The 18,025-nt window shown below is 42.0% G+C and overlaps 1 protein-coding gene across 6 annotated transcripts in view; it reads left to right on the forward strand.

Annotated features, from left to right (window-relative positions):
* Window positions 1-18,025, forward strand: part of LOC116048443 (VPS10 domain-containing receptor SorCS1) — a 240,705-nt gene that overhangs the window by 114,984 nt on the left and 107,696 nt on the right. For all 6 annotated transcript variants that reach the window (XR_004897076.1, XR_004897075.1, XR_004104639.2 and 3 more), the window contains exon 3: window positions 8,545-8,644. Coding sequence is in view for 3 of the 6 variants with exons in the window: in XM_031297563.2 (XP_031153423.1) it covers window positions 8,545-8,644 (100 nt within the window). In the remaining 3 variants the exon portion in view is untranslated. The remainder of the gene's footprint in view (window positions 1-8,544; window positions 8,645-18,025) is intronic.

The following is an 18,025-nucleotide window of genomic DNA, read 5'->3' on the forward strand; positions in this document are numbered from 1 at the left end:
AAATGTTACATTTCTACTGCACACACATATTGCATTAGCACTTTGACCAACATTTGAATATTTCAGCACAAACTGTTTAAAACTGGCTCGTCACTGTTCATCATTTAGGAAATTATGAACTACTGTATGAAGTGAGAAGTGAAACAACACGTACACACACACACACACACACACACACACACTTATATAAATACAAAAATGTGTAACATACAATACAAAACCATGCACACATAGACTGAGTATGTTGGAGTAAGTTGGATAACTGTAGTTTAGTATTGGGGCAGACTTAGTGAGGTTGAAGGCTGATGCGGAAAGCAACAAGTCCTCCAAACCATACGACCATATATGTCGTTTATTACTATGCTCTAATACGACCCACAGAAGCGTTTCATAAATTAGCGTCCCTAGCTGTGACAGATAATAATACAACATCAAATCTAAACCAGAGAATGTAACGGTTGCGGTTTTAAACCTGCCATTAAAGTTGTGAAATGGTCACTGTTTGGTTAGGTTTAGGCACCAAAACTATCCATCCCTCCATCTTCTTCTGCTTATCCGGGGTGGGGTTGCGGGGTCAGCAGCTCCAGCAGCTCCAGCAGGGGACCCCAAACTTCCCTTTCCCGAGCCACATTAACCAGCTCTGACTCAGGGATCCCGAGGCATTCCCAGGCCGGTGTCCAGTGGCAAATCTCCCGCTCCATTGTCCCACCACTTGCAAACAAGACCTTGAGGTACTTGAAGTCACTTGAACACTTGGGGTAAGGACTCGTTACCCACCCAGAGTAGCAGTTTTGTAGTACTCAAAATCGTTCTTGGTCTTAAGACCGCTCTCAAGACCTCTTTTTGAAGATCTCGTCTCGGAATCAACCATATTTTTACTTGGTCTTGTCTCGGTCTCAGATGAAGAGGACTCAGGATTTCATTTCAAGACTGTGAGTGGATGTAAAACTTCCTGCTTCAAAGGCAACCAATAACGTCACTCATTTCCAATTTGAAATTTGTTACTGTAAACCCCTCTCCCCCTGCCCCCCTAACACAACAACCCAACAAAGTGAATGTGGGAGACAGAAGAAGCTCTGGCTGTCTGGGAGATTTAAGGCAAATCCTTGGTAATAAAATGTGGCTACCTAAACCATAACATAAGGAGTTTATTTCCAAAACAACATCTAAAAGAAAACAAATATTAGCTATATATATTAGCTAGGTGTGTATATTCTGTATGTTATGGCAATAAAAGAGGCGAATGAAGAAGAATTTGTTTTCTGTGAGTGTTTTTTATTAGAATGTGGATCTTTCAGATCAATTTGAGGAGTGCCTATGGTTAGGATCTTCCACATTTGATCATGTCCTGCAGTGGGACTCGCACTAGTCTGGTCATGGTCTTGTCTCGGTCTCGATAGACTCTGGTCTTGGTGATGACTTGGTCTCAGTTTAGGTGGTCGTGACTACAACAGTGCAGAGTAGACATTCTATCAGCTTCCTGCTGAGAACCATGGCCTCACATTTAGAGATGCTGATCCTTATCCCAGCCACTTCTGATGTTGGGGTGTTGGATAGCTCACCTGGTTGACTGTGCGCCCCATGTACAAAGGCTCTGTGCTAGCTGCAGCGGCTGCAGGTTCAATTCCGACTAAGGCTGAACGATTTGGGGAAAAAAATCTAATTTTTCTGGCAGATTGTGATTACGATTCAATTTGCGATTTTCTTTTTTTAAGGTTTAGCTAAAGTTTAATATTCACTGTGTAACAGATAAACATGTCATGAAGCATTATAACATGAGACACCATCAAAACTATTCTTATGCAAGCATGAAAACATAGATATGAATTGCCAGCAATAGTTTCTTTTAATAAGCATGGAACATTGAACAGTCAAACAGAACATTTATAACAAAAGCTAAAGTTATAATAATAATAATAATAATAATAATAATAATAATAACTAATAATCAGTACTTTCCTGTAAACAGAAATTTCTGATATGCCTCAGTACAATAGCAGCATCTACATATTGCACCTTCTACGATCATGTTAAATAAAATAATAAAAAATAAATGAAAAATCATGCCCCAATACGTGAAATACCAATGTTTTTTTACGGCCACATGCACTAACATGCACTAACATGCACTAACATGCACTAGCATGCACGAAAAACAAAGAACAGAGAAGCTTCATTCGCCACTATCTTTACATAGCAAATATTTGTTTTCTGCTATATTAATGTTCTGAATGTCAAGTACAGCCCCTTTAATTGTTTGAACTCTTCTCAAGTAATAATGTCATAGTGCTTTAGAACAAGGGTACACAGTTTCCTGTAACCTAAATTTAGAAACACATCTTCTGCATCAGATTATTTACAAAAGCGTTCATACTCCATGCAACTACACCGACTGTTAGAATGGCTGCATAGCAGTTGGATATTTACAGCAGGAGACTTGAGGCAGAGGTACGGTGCAGATCAACAGGTGATTATTTCACCTAACAACAACTAACTAACACAAAAATGAAAGCCATGATCGCAACAAACAAACTGAGCACCGCATGTGGTCCTGACAGCAGCAGCGCTGGTGGAAACTGGCAGCCTTTTATAGCCTGCCACTGACCTTATCTCGACCCTACCACAGTACAAGAGAAATCTGAAATCTACTCAATCTAAACAATTATACAAAATACAACAACCACATTAAATACATTTCTACTTCCCTACTTTTATCTCAATTTACTTGCATTATGTTTCCTAATACAATCAAACACCATTAGTCTGAACAATTCATCAAAGTACAGTTAATCACTACTCAAACACCCCTTTACTACTTGAAACATGGTATCTCCCGGAACCTTTAAAATGGGGCTCGATAGCCTGGGGACTCTTTTAGCCTGAACACTCTGGAGAGGAGACACAGCAGAGATGAGTTATTTGAACACAAACTTTACTATTACACAAGCAGCAACTGTTAACCTGCATTCAATTAACCAGACTTCCTCCATACTGCACATGTTTAGGTAACCAAACTAGCAAACTGAGTACATGTTTCTCTTGACAGGGCTGGCCTCCAATCAACACCAGCTGCAACCTCCACAAAACAGATTCATATTTTCCAATAAACATTCAAAACTGTTGTACCTCATTTCATTTACCCGTATCATAATGAGCTACAGTGTACTAATGCTGCAAAATATTAGTGATGAAGAGGACCTTTATTACACCCTGGTAAAACCAGTTAGTCTATGCTGATGTAATGAGTGATTGTTAGCTGTCATCCACAGCTGCTTTTAATCTCTCCGAAAGACTCTAGTGCTCATTGAAGCGGCTATCTGAAGGCAGCGCAACAGATCTATGTACTGTATCTGTAGCCTCTAATTTGAAAACGTAAATTTACACACAGTGATCCATATCATCATTGGGCCTCATGCTGTTGGTCAGTTTTAACTGTATTCTGTCAGATTACACGGTGAAAACCACCATGAAAGTGTTGGGTGACATCAGTGAACACACTGGACACAGTTCACAGCAAAACATGTTGAAACAGTTCACTGTACATCAGCTAATATCAGGACCAGGTGCATGCATCATTGTCTTATCAACCTCTTCGGCAAAACTACATATGTATTTTATCCGTAATTCTACATCAAATTTGTAAATCATTATACTATGTATTTTTATTTTTATTTATTTGATATGATACAGCAGCTACCTGACATTACACCTTTACATGATTGTTAAACACTAAAACAATGTTTAAACATTCTCATGTTTAAGATAACAAAAACTTTGTCTGTCACAAGTAGTCTATGTCCACGACGTTCCACTTCTGGGATTGCTCTGTTGCCGCCGGAAAATCCGCCGGATTTCACTCATTTAGACCGGATATCTGTTGTCTTGGGCTTCCTCTGTGTTGGCGTTCTAACCTCCGGTGGATTTGTGAGGACTATGGTTAACTGCTCCTCAGATCTCTGCAGGGTAAATCCAGACAGCTAGCTAGACTATCTGTCCAATCTGAGTTTTCTGTTGCACGACTAAAACTACTTTTGAACGTACACATGTTCCACCAAAACAAGTTCCTTCCTGAGACTATTTGGCAGAGGCACCGTGGCTCCGTCCGGAGCTTAGCACCGCCCAAGACGATTGTGATTGGATAAAAGAAATGCCAATAAACCAGAGCATGTTTTCCTCCCACCCCCGAATGCTATGTGGAGTAGCCAGACCCTCCTCCAGCGCGCTTTGGAGGAGGGGTCCTCTCTCCCCTTTCACATCTTCAGCTGTCCTATATAATAAAGGCCAAAAATGCCCAAAAAATAATCTTACTTTTTTTTTTTTTTAAAGGAGTGCCATCCACTTTCATTGCCAAAACCTCTGGGTATTTTTGTTTTCACACTGGAGTCCGGATCCAACAGAGCCGTGATCGAGGCCGGCCCGAGCCCGACACAGTTAAAATCTCATTTTTTTCTCATACTAATGACACATGTAGGCTACGTTTTTGTGTGGAAAGCTTTTATTAAGCAACTATAGGAAAGCATTCAGAAATGTCAACAGATGAGGCATCAGCTCACACGGGGCGACAAGCTCACGTTAATAATCTGTTTAATTTAAAATGTTCAATGTGTTAACCTTTCCTGATCGCTTTGTTTCCGACCGTGGTCAGAAAACCAGGGGAGACTGGTTACCTCCAGGGCCGACGTTATAACAAGAATGACATCGGGGTAAAAATCCCGTTTCTGGTGAGCAGATGAATGAACTTGGCTTTCAGTCTGGAGTTTATCTCGGACACCACACACACTGTTCAAAACTTCAACTTATTCCACCAACTCTGCTCCGGTCACATCTACACGTCTGCTTCCTCTTTTCTCTATCTCTCTTCTGCCCACTTTACACACACACAAGCTCTCTTAAAAGGAACCACAGCAACATTTTACAACAAATGCCTTATCGCGCTGACGTGACCGAGCATGCACGCACGCACACACACACACACACACACACACACACACACACACACACACACAGTGCAGTCCCCTCATGTGTCCCAATTATCAGGCTCCGTTTCAGTACTATGGCAACACCGCACCTATACACATATACATACATACATAAACAGCGCTGGCCATGGTTCTGAAACAACAGCGAACAATAGTCACTTGTCGGCCAAAGATGTTGTTGTTTTGGCTATTTTTCTATAGATACATAAAGCTTAAACAGAAGGGGGCTCTCAACACCACACACCTATGGACACGCACATTTTGAAATACACATGCTCAGATTAACCCCTCTGATCTGGCGCTAACATTCACACACAACAGGCCAAGTCTATTTACACATAAATGTACAGATGAAACAATAGCACACAACAAACATCCAGTCCACAACCAGAACACATCCTGCTGCAGGTCTAAGCCAACCTCATATTCATCATTAGCAGTCAGCACTCAGGAGATACATATCTTCTACACACAGAGACAGGTGTGAGTGTGCAGAGCAGTCACTGGGAGTGGATGATGGGGAACAATATGGTTTGGCTCATTTAAAGTAGACTACAAGTTTTGAGAAAAAACACACAATTCAGGCTTTTATTCATAAAAATATCCAAAAAATACCCGGGCCGCGGCCCCCTGCTTCCGTGGTCTATGCTTGTTGAAAGTCAATACATAAAGGCTATGACTACATTATTTTTGTATGAATGCACGCTTGTGTTTCTGTCTTGCTTCGCTTGTAACTCCCTACGGACTGTTTTTGCAGTTTGAATGTCCCATGATATTAGCTGCAGTGGGATTACTGCGTGCAGCCTCTCTAATCATAAGTCTTTAAAGAAAACTGTCATACATCAATACAATACATTATTTATAAAGCTTAGCATATAGGGACTGGTAGAGGGGCAGTGATATGTCCATGCCGGTGCGGGTGGCATCAGAGCCGATCCGTGTAAAACTAGTGTAGATTAGAATAATCTAACTATGAAGTGAGGACCCTTTCTCTCTCTGTGTGTGTGTGTGTGTGTGTGTGTGTGTGTGTGTGTGTGTGTCTCGTCTTTTAAATATCTCGACAACCGTTCATCTGATCTACTTCACACTTGGCAGGTATATATCAATAAAAATGAATGAAACTAAGCAACCCCACAATAAAGGTTGGGGGGAAAAAACCCGCTGGCATAACCCTACCCTTCACAATAAAAGCCCGGCTTAAATTCACTCGGGGCATTTCACTAATAGGAAAAAATTGCAGACACTAGACTAACAAAAGCCAGACACTATAACGTATTAACTTGCTGTGAGCTGTAAATGTGTATGTTTTGTGAGTAAAATCTAAATCTCCAACGTAACCAGTAACATTTCTCTGTAAGGTAAATTTAGTAATACAATGTTTTCCTCTGAAGTAGAGGTACACCGTAAGTCCATAGTATCCAGTGGGGTTGTATATTAGGTGCTGTGTGGTCCCTCTGTAAGTCATTTTGGGGTACAATGGTTCTGGAGAAAGCTACACACAGCAATACCCCAGACCCAGCAATCGGCCCGTTCCATACAGGCAGATTTTAATCGGGTACTAAATGACTCGTTTGATGTGCACATAAGCACAGGGGGTTCTGTGGTTATTTTACCATAGTCTGATGCTGGTTGCACAAAATGTAACCAGCTGATCTGCCGTGTTTAATGGCTTAACCATGCGCAACATCCCTCCAGCTAGAGACTGCAGTATAGCGCCAAGGCACAGCAGAGAAGTGTTGATATTTACATGGTATTTATGTATTCATTTATTATTTAACAGGGACAGTGCACAGCTGTACCAGAGTTAGCTATAAGCTAATTTACATCTGTAGTCCCTGGGCAAGAAACAGAGATGTTAAGAAAATGAACACACTACACTGTTATAAAAAAGCACCTGCTAGTGATAATAGTGATAACTATCAAAACAGACCAAGCGAGGTTGGAGCATGCGCTCTCCTCACGATATAACTTTATCAGACGTACAATTTTGGTCACACCTTACCTTTCAGGGCTACCATACTTTCCAGCCACTAGCCTTAAATTGTAACATATTGAAAAATAAGAGCAGCAACTGAGGACGTTTTATGTCATGTATTAACCCCGAATTAAATTAACTAGTGCAGGGGCCAGTTTGGAGCCGGTACCTGTTCGGATACCTGTATTTTTTCCCCACAACTTTATCTAACTATAAGCACGTTTCAATCAGGCACCACTTGGCTGCGGCTCATCTAGAGATTTGGCGTGTCTCCTTATTTGCGTCTAGTCATCATACATCCAGAGTAACCCGGGCGACTAAAGCAGGGAGCGGCGTTTGGTGTTTTAAGCCCCCAACGTCAGTCGGAGAAATGTGCACAACCGCTGGCAACAAAACAACGTGCTGTTAAGCCCAAGTAGGGTTAACAGTAGTGTAGCTCTGTCAGACCCTCCTCCACAGTGCTACGGAGGAAGGTCTGGCTAGTCCACACAGCATTCCTGGATGGGAGAAAAACGTGCTCTGGTTTATTGGAATTTCTTTAAACCAATCACAATCATCTTGGGCAGTGCTAAGCTCCGGACGGAGCCACGGTGCCTCTGCTAAATAGTCTCAGGAAGGAACTTGTTTTGGTGGAACATGTGGACGTTCAAAAGTAGTTTTAGTCGTGCAACAGAAAACTCAGATTGGACAGATAGTCTAGCTAGCTGTCTGGATTTACCCTGCAGAGATCTGAGGAGCAGTTAACCATAGTCCTCACAAATCCACCAGAGGTTAGAACGCCAACACAGAGACAGAGGAAGGGGACGGACATCCGGCAGAAATGAGGGACATCCGGCGGAATTTCCGGCGGCAACGGAGCAATCCCGGAAGTGGAATGTCGTAGACATAGACTAGGTAGATAGCAATCAGTTCTTGGCAGATGATCACTTTTTGGCACGACACCGGTAACCCAGTGCAAAGACATGCGTGGGCTCTCCGTTGGAAGCAGAGCCGGTGACCCGCAATCAAATAGCCTTCTAGGGATGTAGCAACTCCACGTCCCCGTTGCTGTACTGCACATACATACATACATATGGAGACACACACAGGCACAGAGGTTCCTCCATTTATAGTTAGATTTCTAGGTCACTAAGTACCACTAAAACCACACTTTTTTTCTGCTGCCAGCAGGTGGACAGGGCACAAAGACTCCATGTACAGTTTATTTATTGTACCTGGCAGGGAGAGAATGGTGCTGTTAATGTTGTCCTGTGGTGTTTTTAGAGCATGTTCAAATTCCACTAATTGTATTTCAGTGTTAGTATCATTTGTGTGTAACTGGATTGTAAAAGTTTTCATTGTTACTGTGTGCTCTGCTGTCAGGATGTGCTGTTTGTGTGCATTATAATCCAGCAGCTGAAGTCACCACACAGTGACCGTAATGATGTGGCCCCTGTTCCCCCGCTGGGGTTCATGTTGCTACGTTGAGCACAAAAGGGACTTAATTACGTCAGTGCTCTTTCCCCTCTCCCACTGAATACTCTGGGGAGACTTTTAATTGCAACAAGTAATTCATCAAGTGTTGATCATACCTTTCTGATTAAATTTCAGGTCAACTGACTACGGAGCAACATACCAGAAGCTGAATGACAAAGTAGGAGCAAAGACGATACTCAGTTATTTGTACGTGAGCCCGAACAACAAGAGAAAGGTAACTTCTTTCTTCCCTTTAAATGTGATAATTCTCTTGATTGTGTGTGTGCGTTGCTCTTGTTTCCTCTTCACTGTTGGCCTGGTACACAGCGTGCAAAGACAAGCATGACTCATCGTTCTGTTTGATTCCTGGCTCTCCCTCTGTCACTTTCTGCAATGTCAGTAAGATGCATTGAACAGTAGATCATTTATTAACATGTGGGATCTACCTAGACAGCTGGGAGCAAAGAAAATAAAATGACTGGCTCAGCTTTAGTTTCTCTTTTTTCTTTTCAGAACTCAATAAATTATAAGCCAGAAGAAAAGGGGAAACAGGCAGGATGGGTTCCTATTTGCAGCCATTTCTTCAGGCGGTGGCCCTGTATTTTCCTGGGTTTGGGTCAATGGATGGTTAGATACATCTGTCTCTGTTCACTCCACAGTTTCACCTTCTAACCCCTTAAACAACTCTAATCAGGAAGGGTCATTTTCTCTGAGTTAAATATTGCTTAATAATGAAGATGAAATGGAGCCCCACCTTAGTTCAGAATCCTAGCCGCCCACCTGATCCAGTTAGATGGTCTGTCAGTGATTGGGACATCCCTCGGGTCAGGTAAAAGTGTCGAGCAAGCAGATGAGACAGAGATAGTGAGTGGAACCTGAACATAGAGGCTACACAGGGAGGATGGAATGTCTTGTCGTTTGTGATTAAGATGCAGTCTCACTAAATATCACAAATATCATCGCCTTATTCTGTGAGAAAGAAATTGATGAAAATGCATTTTGCAATATAAGAGGAAATACAATTAAATTCAACTCAAATACCTTGAGTACCAAACCTTCTGTGCCTTAACACAGCCATCTATGTAGAAAGGTTATTATTTATAGCTCTAGATTATTATATGTACAGAGAATTAAAGAAAAATGTCTCAGAGCAAGACCCGTCTGTGTCAGGCTACGTCTTTGTCCCGTTTCTTAGCATTGATGCATGTCGGTGGTCCACATTCCTTTCCCAGATCACTATACTGTATGCAAGACTCTGTGTTACTTTTGTCTGTATGATACGGCCGGCTCTGTGTGTGTGTGTGTGTGTGTGTGTGTGTGTGTGTGTTATTTCCTGCCCATTAGCTTTTATATTAACATTGTTGTAGCAAGCTTCGCTGCCACCGTGGGTTCCCCTCAGCACAAAGCACAGCAGACAGACAATGTACAGGCCAACAATGTTTTTTCTTTCTGACTCCTCACACTTTACTATTACAAACTGTGCGCCTCCGACGGCCCGGCTACTGGTAGGCGCACGGCCCGTTGCTCAATGTTTAACAAAACAAGTCAAACTATCTCCAACAGTGAAGGTCCAGCACACTACTGCATATAAAGGGAAAGCTGTAATTAGCACAACAACAACCAGCTGAGACAATCCACTTACCTGGCACTAGTGATGGTCAAATGAAGGTTCGTGAACCACTGTCTTTATTTTCTGAGCTCACTAGATGGCGCTCTCTGTTCAAAGAAAAAGGTTATGGCAATTCAGTGTGTTTTCAACCCTTTGTTGAACAGAGAGCGCCATCTAGTGAGCTCAGAAAATAAAGACAGTGGTTCACCAAGCTGCATTTTACCATCACTACCTGGCACTGCTCTCCTTCTCTATCCCCACACCTCTCTCCTCTGCAGCTGACTGCAGACCATGCCCACCTCCACAATTGTTTAAAACTGTACGGTAACATTTAGTTAATTTGTTACCCATTATTGCACTTGGCAGAGTAAGCTGTCTGCGACACATTACTGTAAGCCACATAGAAGAAGACCAGTTGCAGTGGTAGGTCATGGAAGTGTGTGCCTGGTGCTGTTGTACCGCCAGCTGGGATGTTTTGCTAAGTCTTGCTGGTGTAGTAGTAAAAGTGAACATTTTTCAACACCGCTAATGCCATCACATTCTGAATGCTGTAACATGTGACAAAAACACAGTCCAACTCTATTTGTCCATTCTTAATTCACCACATCTACTACGGATTTGAATATTTCCCTTTTCAAATATCCCTCCCTAAACATAACCACACACACACACACACACACACACACACACACACACACACACACACTTTGTAGTCTACTTTGGTTTATGGGTTGGTCCATCCATCCATTTATAACACTTAACTGGGGCATTTATCTGCAATGTCTTCCAGCTCCCCTTGGGAGATCCCAGGTATTCTCACACCAGATGATATAATCCCTCCAGCATGTTCTAGGTCTATTTTGGGTCTCCTACACTTTGACGTTTCCTCAAGGGGAGGCACCCAGGAGGCATCCTTATCAGATTCCCAAACCACTTGGATTGGCTCCTTTAAATGCGGAAGAGCAGCGACTCTATACTCCGACCCCTTACTTGAGGTCTGACCTTCGTATAGCTCCAAGGGTGAACCCAGCCTCCAGGTTAGAGGGTTGCTCCCTTCAGATTTGGAGTGAGTTGGTGTTCCAAGTGAAGGAGTTCAAGTATCTTGGGGTCTTGCTCATGAAAGAGGGTGAAATAGAGCATGAGCTCAACGGGCAGATTTGTGCTGCGTTAGCAGTAATGCATTCCAACCCTCACCCATGATCACAAGTTTTGTGTAGCGACTGAAAGAATGAGATCACCGATACAAGTGGCCGAAATGATGGGTGGGTCCAGCTACTTAAATTGCCACAGATTTAAAATCTCTGCAAAATTTTGATTGGATCTGACAAGACCTGACAAGAGCCAAGACTGATAATTCAAGCTGCATATTTAGTTAGGGAATAAGAATGTTATTGACAGGAAGGTTTCTTCATGTTTGTGCCTGTGACTTTAAGATTATTACATTTTGCACAATAGGAAGCACTACAGACCACTGAGTTTTCTCATGTTAGGTGGCGTTTGGACCTAAACTGCCCTTAAATGCAAGGGACTGCTTTGTGGGTGGAGTGTTGCTTTGGGTACAGGTGAGACAATAGGTGCTTCTCATGTCGCTTAAATTGCCTCTTCGACTCCTCCACTTGTCTCCCTTCCTCGTGTCATAGTCCCTTCCACCGAGGAACAGATCAATGTGGTCCCACTCAAATAAATAAGGGGCTGCAGGAGGTCTGAACGCATGGAGGTCTGAACGCAGCCTTAGCTAACCCTACATAATTCCACTATCTGCCTTTTTTATTCATTTTTGCGTGTTCTATGAATTAAATTATCGGCACAAAAAAAATAAATGCCCCTGTCCTAAGAATGAACCGTAAAGAGGACCCCTTGCTAATGCTAAAGTAAACCTGGATGGATGAATGTAATGATTAAAAGCCATTTAGTTTTTATAATTTCTCAGCTGGTTTAGAGTTGGATGAGGTTATAGAGGCAACGTCTCTATGCAGGCTTAAAACAAATTAGAGGCAGCACATTTTCAAATGGTGAGTGTTCACACATTTGTCTATGCTCAGGTCCATTTGGATCAATTTACTCTGGTTCTATTACAGCCCTGGCCCATTAGGATTTTTGGTGTTTGTGTTTTTTTCAATAGTCTTCTGTCTATTTTTTTTTTGGGTTCATGTACAATGATCATGGGTCCAAACATCTTTCCCTGACCCCGAAGAACCTCTTTTTCGTTTGTCGGAACTCTGAACATCCATCTGGGTTTTGTTGCAGCTGTAGTGAGCATCAGCAATAACAGTAGTGGTGACAGTTTAACATTCCATTAAAAAAGATAAAACTCAAGTCCCTCTTTTACAATGGATTGTTTCTGGCATGATTGTTAGCCAGTCAGTCAAAACAGTCCAGAACGATCGGGTACAGGGGTTCTCAAACTTAACGCAAACACATCTGATTTTAATTCAAGGTCAGAGGTCCGGAACGATTGTCAATAACAAAATAACCTGTAATCACTTCACTTATAACTTTTAAGCAACATATAGGGGAGGTTGATACGTACGGATCACGGATCAACTCCGGTACACCACTACAGTATATTTAACGTCACTAACAATTTATTAATCAATAGAAAAAGTTATACTTTTCAATTTATATTGTATTCATAGCACAAGGTATGGGCTGGGTCCGGATTGACTTACCGTACAGACCTTATTCCAGACTTTGAGAATCCCTGATCTAGTAAGAAGCCTCATTTACTTTTATTAGTAGTACAGTTTTGATTGTCCATCCATCCATCCATCCACATCCATCCATCCATCCATCCATCCATCAATCAAAGGTTCTGTAGAATGGATCCAGAAGCGGACACTAAGCAAATGGACAGTTAACTCAGGTAGATTTATTGTCCCAGAACCCGGCTCTGAGCAGGCTGGCAGCGTCTTAAACACAGGTGCTGGAGTAGAGCAAGGCAGAGACAGAAATGTTAGCTACAGATCAAAAACACTTGGCAAAAAACCTTCACTAGGACCTGGCCATAGCGTTGGTTACCACTGAAGGTGAACTGACGAACTGGCGAGTAGTGGATGAAGAGCCGGTGTATATCACTGGGTGGGTTGATTACTGGAACGAGCTACTGCAGGTGATAATCAGCGAGGAGAGAGGGAGCCAGAGCAACACGCCCACAATCACACACAGAGACAGCAGGGAAGGGCAACTAATCCCAGCTAACACCTCTTAAATTAATGTTTTATTTTTGACTAAGTATGGCACCTCTATAACTTGCCAATAAACAGCAGCCATTGAATTAAATTTAATTGAGAGATAGGCAGACTGACTTCGCTGCCTTTTGCTGTCATTGCCAACAGTGCATGTTCTGTGGGGCTTTGGCAAAACCAATGAAGAGGCTTTGAAGCTTTTCTAATGAGGCAGCACTGCAGAGACAATGGGAAAGCATCATACCCTTTGAGTCCAGGAAACCAGCTAGCTCAACAACACCAGGCCTCAGTTTAAACACACAGATCAGCGAGCAAGTGAAGACCTGCAAACAACTTGACGGGTTGTTAATATATTTTCAGGCACACAGGGACACAGAGAAACACTTAGACACTGTCTCTCACAAAACGACAGACACACATGCACACCATCAGGCTCTCTCTCTCACACACACACACACACACACACACACACACACCCTCTCTGGGTTTTATTTCTCCCTCACATTAATAGTATCCCTATGTTGCCAAAGCATGACAAGTTTTAAAATATAAACAAGACTTAAAGTCTATAGCTACACCACAGCCCCATGAGGCTAATAATTACATGCAAGTAAAACAATTGGTGGATTGCTATTCTCAGGTTCCTACCACAATTCTGATAAAGAACAAATTTTAGGGCTTCAGACTTGGCTTGTCAGGCTCAGCTCTACATTGCTGGATTGATATGAGTATGACAATGTTGAGCTGAGCCTGACAAGATAAGCCTAAAGATACACTAAATTAGGCTTTGGACTAATAATGGTAATTACAAGTTCTGAACTTGTTAAAAGCATTCACATCAACATCCAATGTTGTAATTACGACTTTTCATTTTTTCTGAAAGTTCCTATATACACATCTGAATCAACACATTCATATTGCTGAAGTGCATGACAGCTAAACAAACAAGGATGCCTCATGTCAGCCAAGGTCCATTGTTCAATGTAAAGTCTTTTTAAAAACCTCACACAACAAACACGGCAATCACATGTAAACTCTTGCAAATCCTAAACACGCTAATCTTTCACCATCTCTTGATTATCAACGCTTCATTAACACCTATCGCATTGGAATAATCATAAACAAGTTCACTGTAAGCATGCTAAAATGCTGAGATTTTTTTTGTCTAGCTAAGCATACTAACACGTTTGCATGTAAACATGTGTACAGCTAGTATATTTTAGGGATGCTAATTTAGATTTATTTTTTTCTGACTGATAGCCGTGAACCGACAAGCAGGATGTTTCCATGTTCAGCATCGGCGGACAGCTGTGGACTTGTACAGGCCACGATGTTACGTGTATTGTCGTGGACACATGCAGCCACTTTCCCAGTATGGAACCACTTGCGCGTCAGCCCGACCGGTAGCTACAAGACTGCAGCTGTCCGCGGACACGGAATGTATGTCCAAGCCTGTATCCACCTCATTTAGTTAAGCTGTGAGGTTGTCAGCTGGGTGTCTGTCTGGCATACTCTGTGTGTATACTCCCGCTTTTAACCAGCCAGCCCTCATCCATGTAGTGGCATGTGTCTCATAGCTGCCCGCTGTGAGCGCCATTCAGCAGTCAGTCTTAAAGGGTAAGAACCGTTTTTTCAACCTGGACCCTATTTCCTATGTTTTTGTGTCTAAGTGGATGGATCAACAATCTTTGACATTGGTCCAGTATTAAGAGAGATCACTGCAGTCAGCAGCAGTGAAACAAGCTACAATGTAAGTAAATAGGACAATTGACCAGCTAAGTGTTTGTTTTGCCACTGACAGACTCTAATATTCTAAGTGTCTGATAACATTATGGAAAGGATCCCTTCAGAGATAGACCTTTAAAACCTCTTCGAGACCTTTCTGTTTAACCAAAAACATCTCTGAACATATATACGGAGGACATTTCTCACTCTCAAATAAACACACACACACACACACACACACACACACACACACACACACAAACTGTTCTTCCCACCCATTTGCAGTAAAGTCCAAGCACACACTCGCATGTTTGTGAGGGAGGGTAGTAGAGACTGCAGGTTCATCACTCTCGCTGTCACCCCCGGCATGACGCCATGTGACTGCTGCTGGTGGCAGACAAAAGCTCCTTTCTTCACCCAGGAGTGGAAGTAAATCAGGCCTCTGTGGCTGCGGGGGATAGAGGGAGTAAAGTACTGGAGGGAGGAGAGAGAGGCAGGGAAGGAGAGAGGAACGGCACAGAGAGCGAGAGAAAGTGAGCAGGAGATAGGAGAGGGGGAAAGAGACAGCAACTGCACTGCTCTTTGGAGAGGGGAGGAAAAAAGCAAAAAGAGAGAGTGACAAAGCAAAAAAAGTAGAGAGATGGCCCAGGGGTCACCAGAAAACAGTCTGACAACACAGCAATTACATCCATTTTCATATTGTGGCTTCATACTGAGCCTGTACATAAGAGAACACATCTCAAGTTCACATTAGGGGAAATTATTCTGGGTTTTAGCCAGAGATTTTGTGTGAGAGCACATTATTACAGTAAATGGCTGGGGATGGTGAGTGCTGGTTAAAACAACAACTGACAGTCTCATACAAATGGGTAATGCCTCTAATGGTTTGAAAACAAAGAGGAATTTTCCAGAGGAAGCATATGAGTGACAGATGGATCCTACTTTACACTCAGTCTGTGAGTTGGAACACATTCTCAAGAACGTATTGACTAGAACGACAATCGCTGGGCTTGAGTGTTTTCATGGCAATAGCCTCAATTGTATTAGTTGGGTCTGAATTATTGTGTGTGTGTGTGTGTGTGTGTGTGTGTGAGTGTGTGTGTGTGTGTGTGTGTGTGTGTGTGTGTGTGTGTGTGTGTGTGTGTGTGTGTGTGTGTGTGTGTGTGTGTGTGTGTGCGTGTGTGCGCGCATATGCACGTGTTTGCATGCATGCCGTTCAAAAACAATTATGGCCTTGTGTGGCTCAGATGGCAACAACAGGCAGGTGGGTGGAATATGAATTCACCTCAGATGAGACCTCTCCCACTGTCGAGCTTCAAATACTTTTGTTTATTGTCTCACTTTTGGATACAAGCTCAGACTTAAAAGTGAACTTAATATTTCAATATTTCATATCCTCACACTGTCCTCAAAATGGCATTGACAAAAAAGTCTAGCAGCAACACAAACAGAATCCGCAAACCAGGAGTGTCCAAAGACATACAGTACAGTATGATGCAAATCGATTGAGGAGTTTCATACAGAATACTCTATATTATATTATATTGATGCCTTTCTCTGCAGCAAGGGTTAGGCTTGATATATACTCATGAAGAGAACAACAGAAGAACTTGATGATGGGAACACCAAAACATCTCTCCTCTCAGTTCATGCTTTTTTTTTTTTTGGAATGTGCCAGGTTAATATAATATTTTCTTTCTTTTTTTTAAGGATACCTTTTTGGGCATTTTAGGCTTTTATTTATATAGGACAGCTGAAGACATGAAAGGGGAAAGAGAGAGGGAACGACCTGCAGCAAAGGGCTGCAGGTCGGAGTCAAACCTGCGGCCGCTGCATCGAGGAGTTAACCTCTATATATGGGCGCGCATTCTACCAGGTGAGCTACCCAGGCGCCCACAATATTGGTCTTTGCGTGGACATTTTTCATTATTGCTGCATTATATAAATACAGATAAATACAAAAAAACGCACAATTAAAAACAGACCTAACTAAATAAATGCCAAAAATGACTGACTTGTCTTGTTTTGTTTTAGACACGTTTTAATCGTGATTAGTGCTAACTATGGTGACAATTACAATGTGTTTCCTGTGGCTCCTTCACAATAAAAGCCACTCCGCCATACGCAAGCAACAGCAGGATGATCTGTTGGCATTTGCAGTTACTGTGAAGTTCAAATTCAGTGTGAGGAGAGTAACAGTGAGACTGATATTAACGTGATAAGCCATTCATCATTTCCTGTGAATCCTTCGTGCTCTGGTAGGCATCCCAAATCCAGCAGGAATGGTGGACTCTGCCACTAACAGTTAAAGCTACTATTAGTACAGGCATTATGCAACATGACCCCACACAAATTGCAACAGAAACTCTTTCAACTGATCTAGTCTCAAAAAAGTCTCCTCTATAACATATAGAAAAACATAAGAAATCCAAGTGGTGAAAAGTATTGAAAAATACTGATATTGGTGATGCCAATTTCCCATTGCAGCCCATGTTAAAGCTTTAGTGTGTAACTTTTTGATATTAATAAACGTCCGTTACATTCAAGCCGTTGAAAGTCAAATGAGTTGCTACAAAGCTAATTAAGACTATCAGCTCCACACAACTCTCTCTGGATTTCTCAGTATGACTATGTTCAGAAGATTGTGTCGTCCGGTGACTTTCCCGCGCAGAAACTCCAGTGAAGATAATGACCTCTTCTGAAGAGTCAGTCATGTTGTTTGTTTTTTTTTTTACAGTTTTTTACAACTGCACACACAAAATGCAAAATGCCTCATATCTCATTCAAAATGAAATACTGCATTCACAATGCCGTAAACACATCTCAAAATGAAGCATTTGCATCCAAAGGCAAACACTGCTTTTTAACAGTAAATCTTTGGAGATCCCATGCACACCCTGCTGTTTTAAATCTAAAGCTCTTTTGTCTTTCTTAGGCTTATATCTACATTGCCATAGAATGTTCTACAGTGAAAGTAATCTGTTGAGAGCGGTTGAAAAGTACACTGTAAAAACCAATGCAATGTGAAACAGAAAATATTTATTTGGCAAAATATTACTGTAAACCATAAACATATGTCAAAGAAATACAGCAAAGA

This window comes from Sander lucioperca, chromosome 4, assembly GCF_008315115.2.
Source record: "Sander lucioperca isolate FBNREF2018 chromosome 4, SLUC_FBN_1.2, whole genome shotgun sequence".
Classification (NCBI taxonomy): domain Eukaryota; kingdom Metazoa; phylum Chordata; class Actinopteri; order Perciformes; family Percidae; genus Sander; species Sander lucioperca.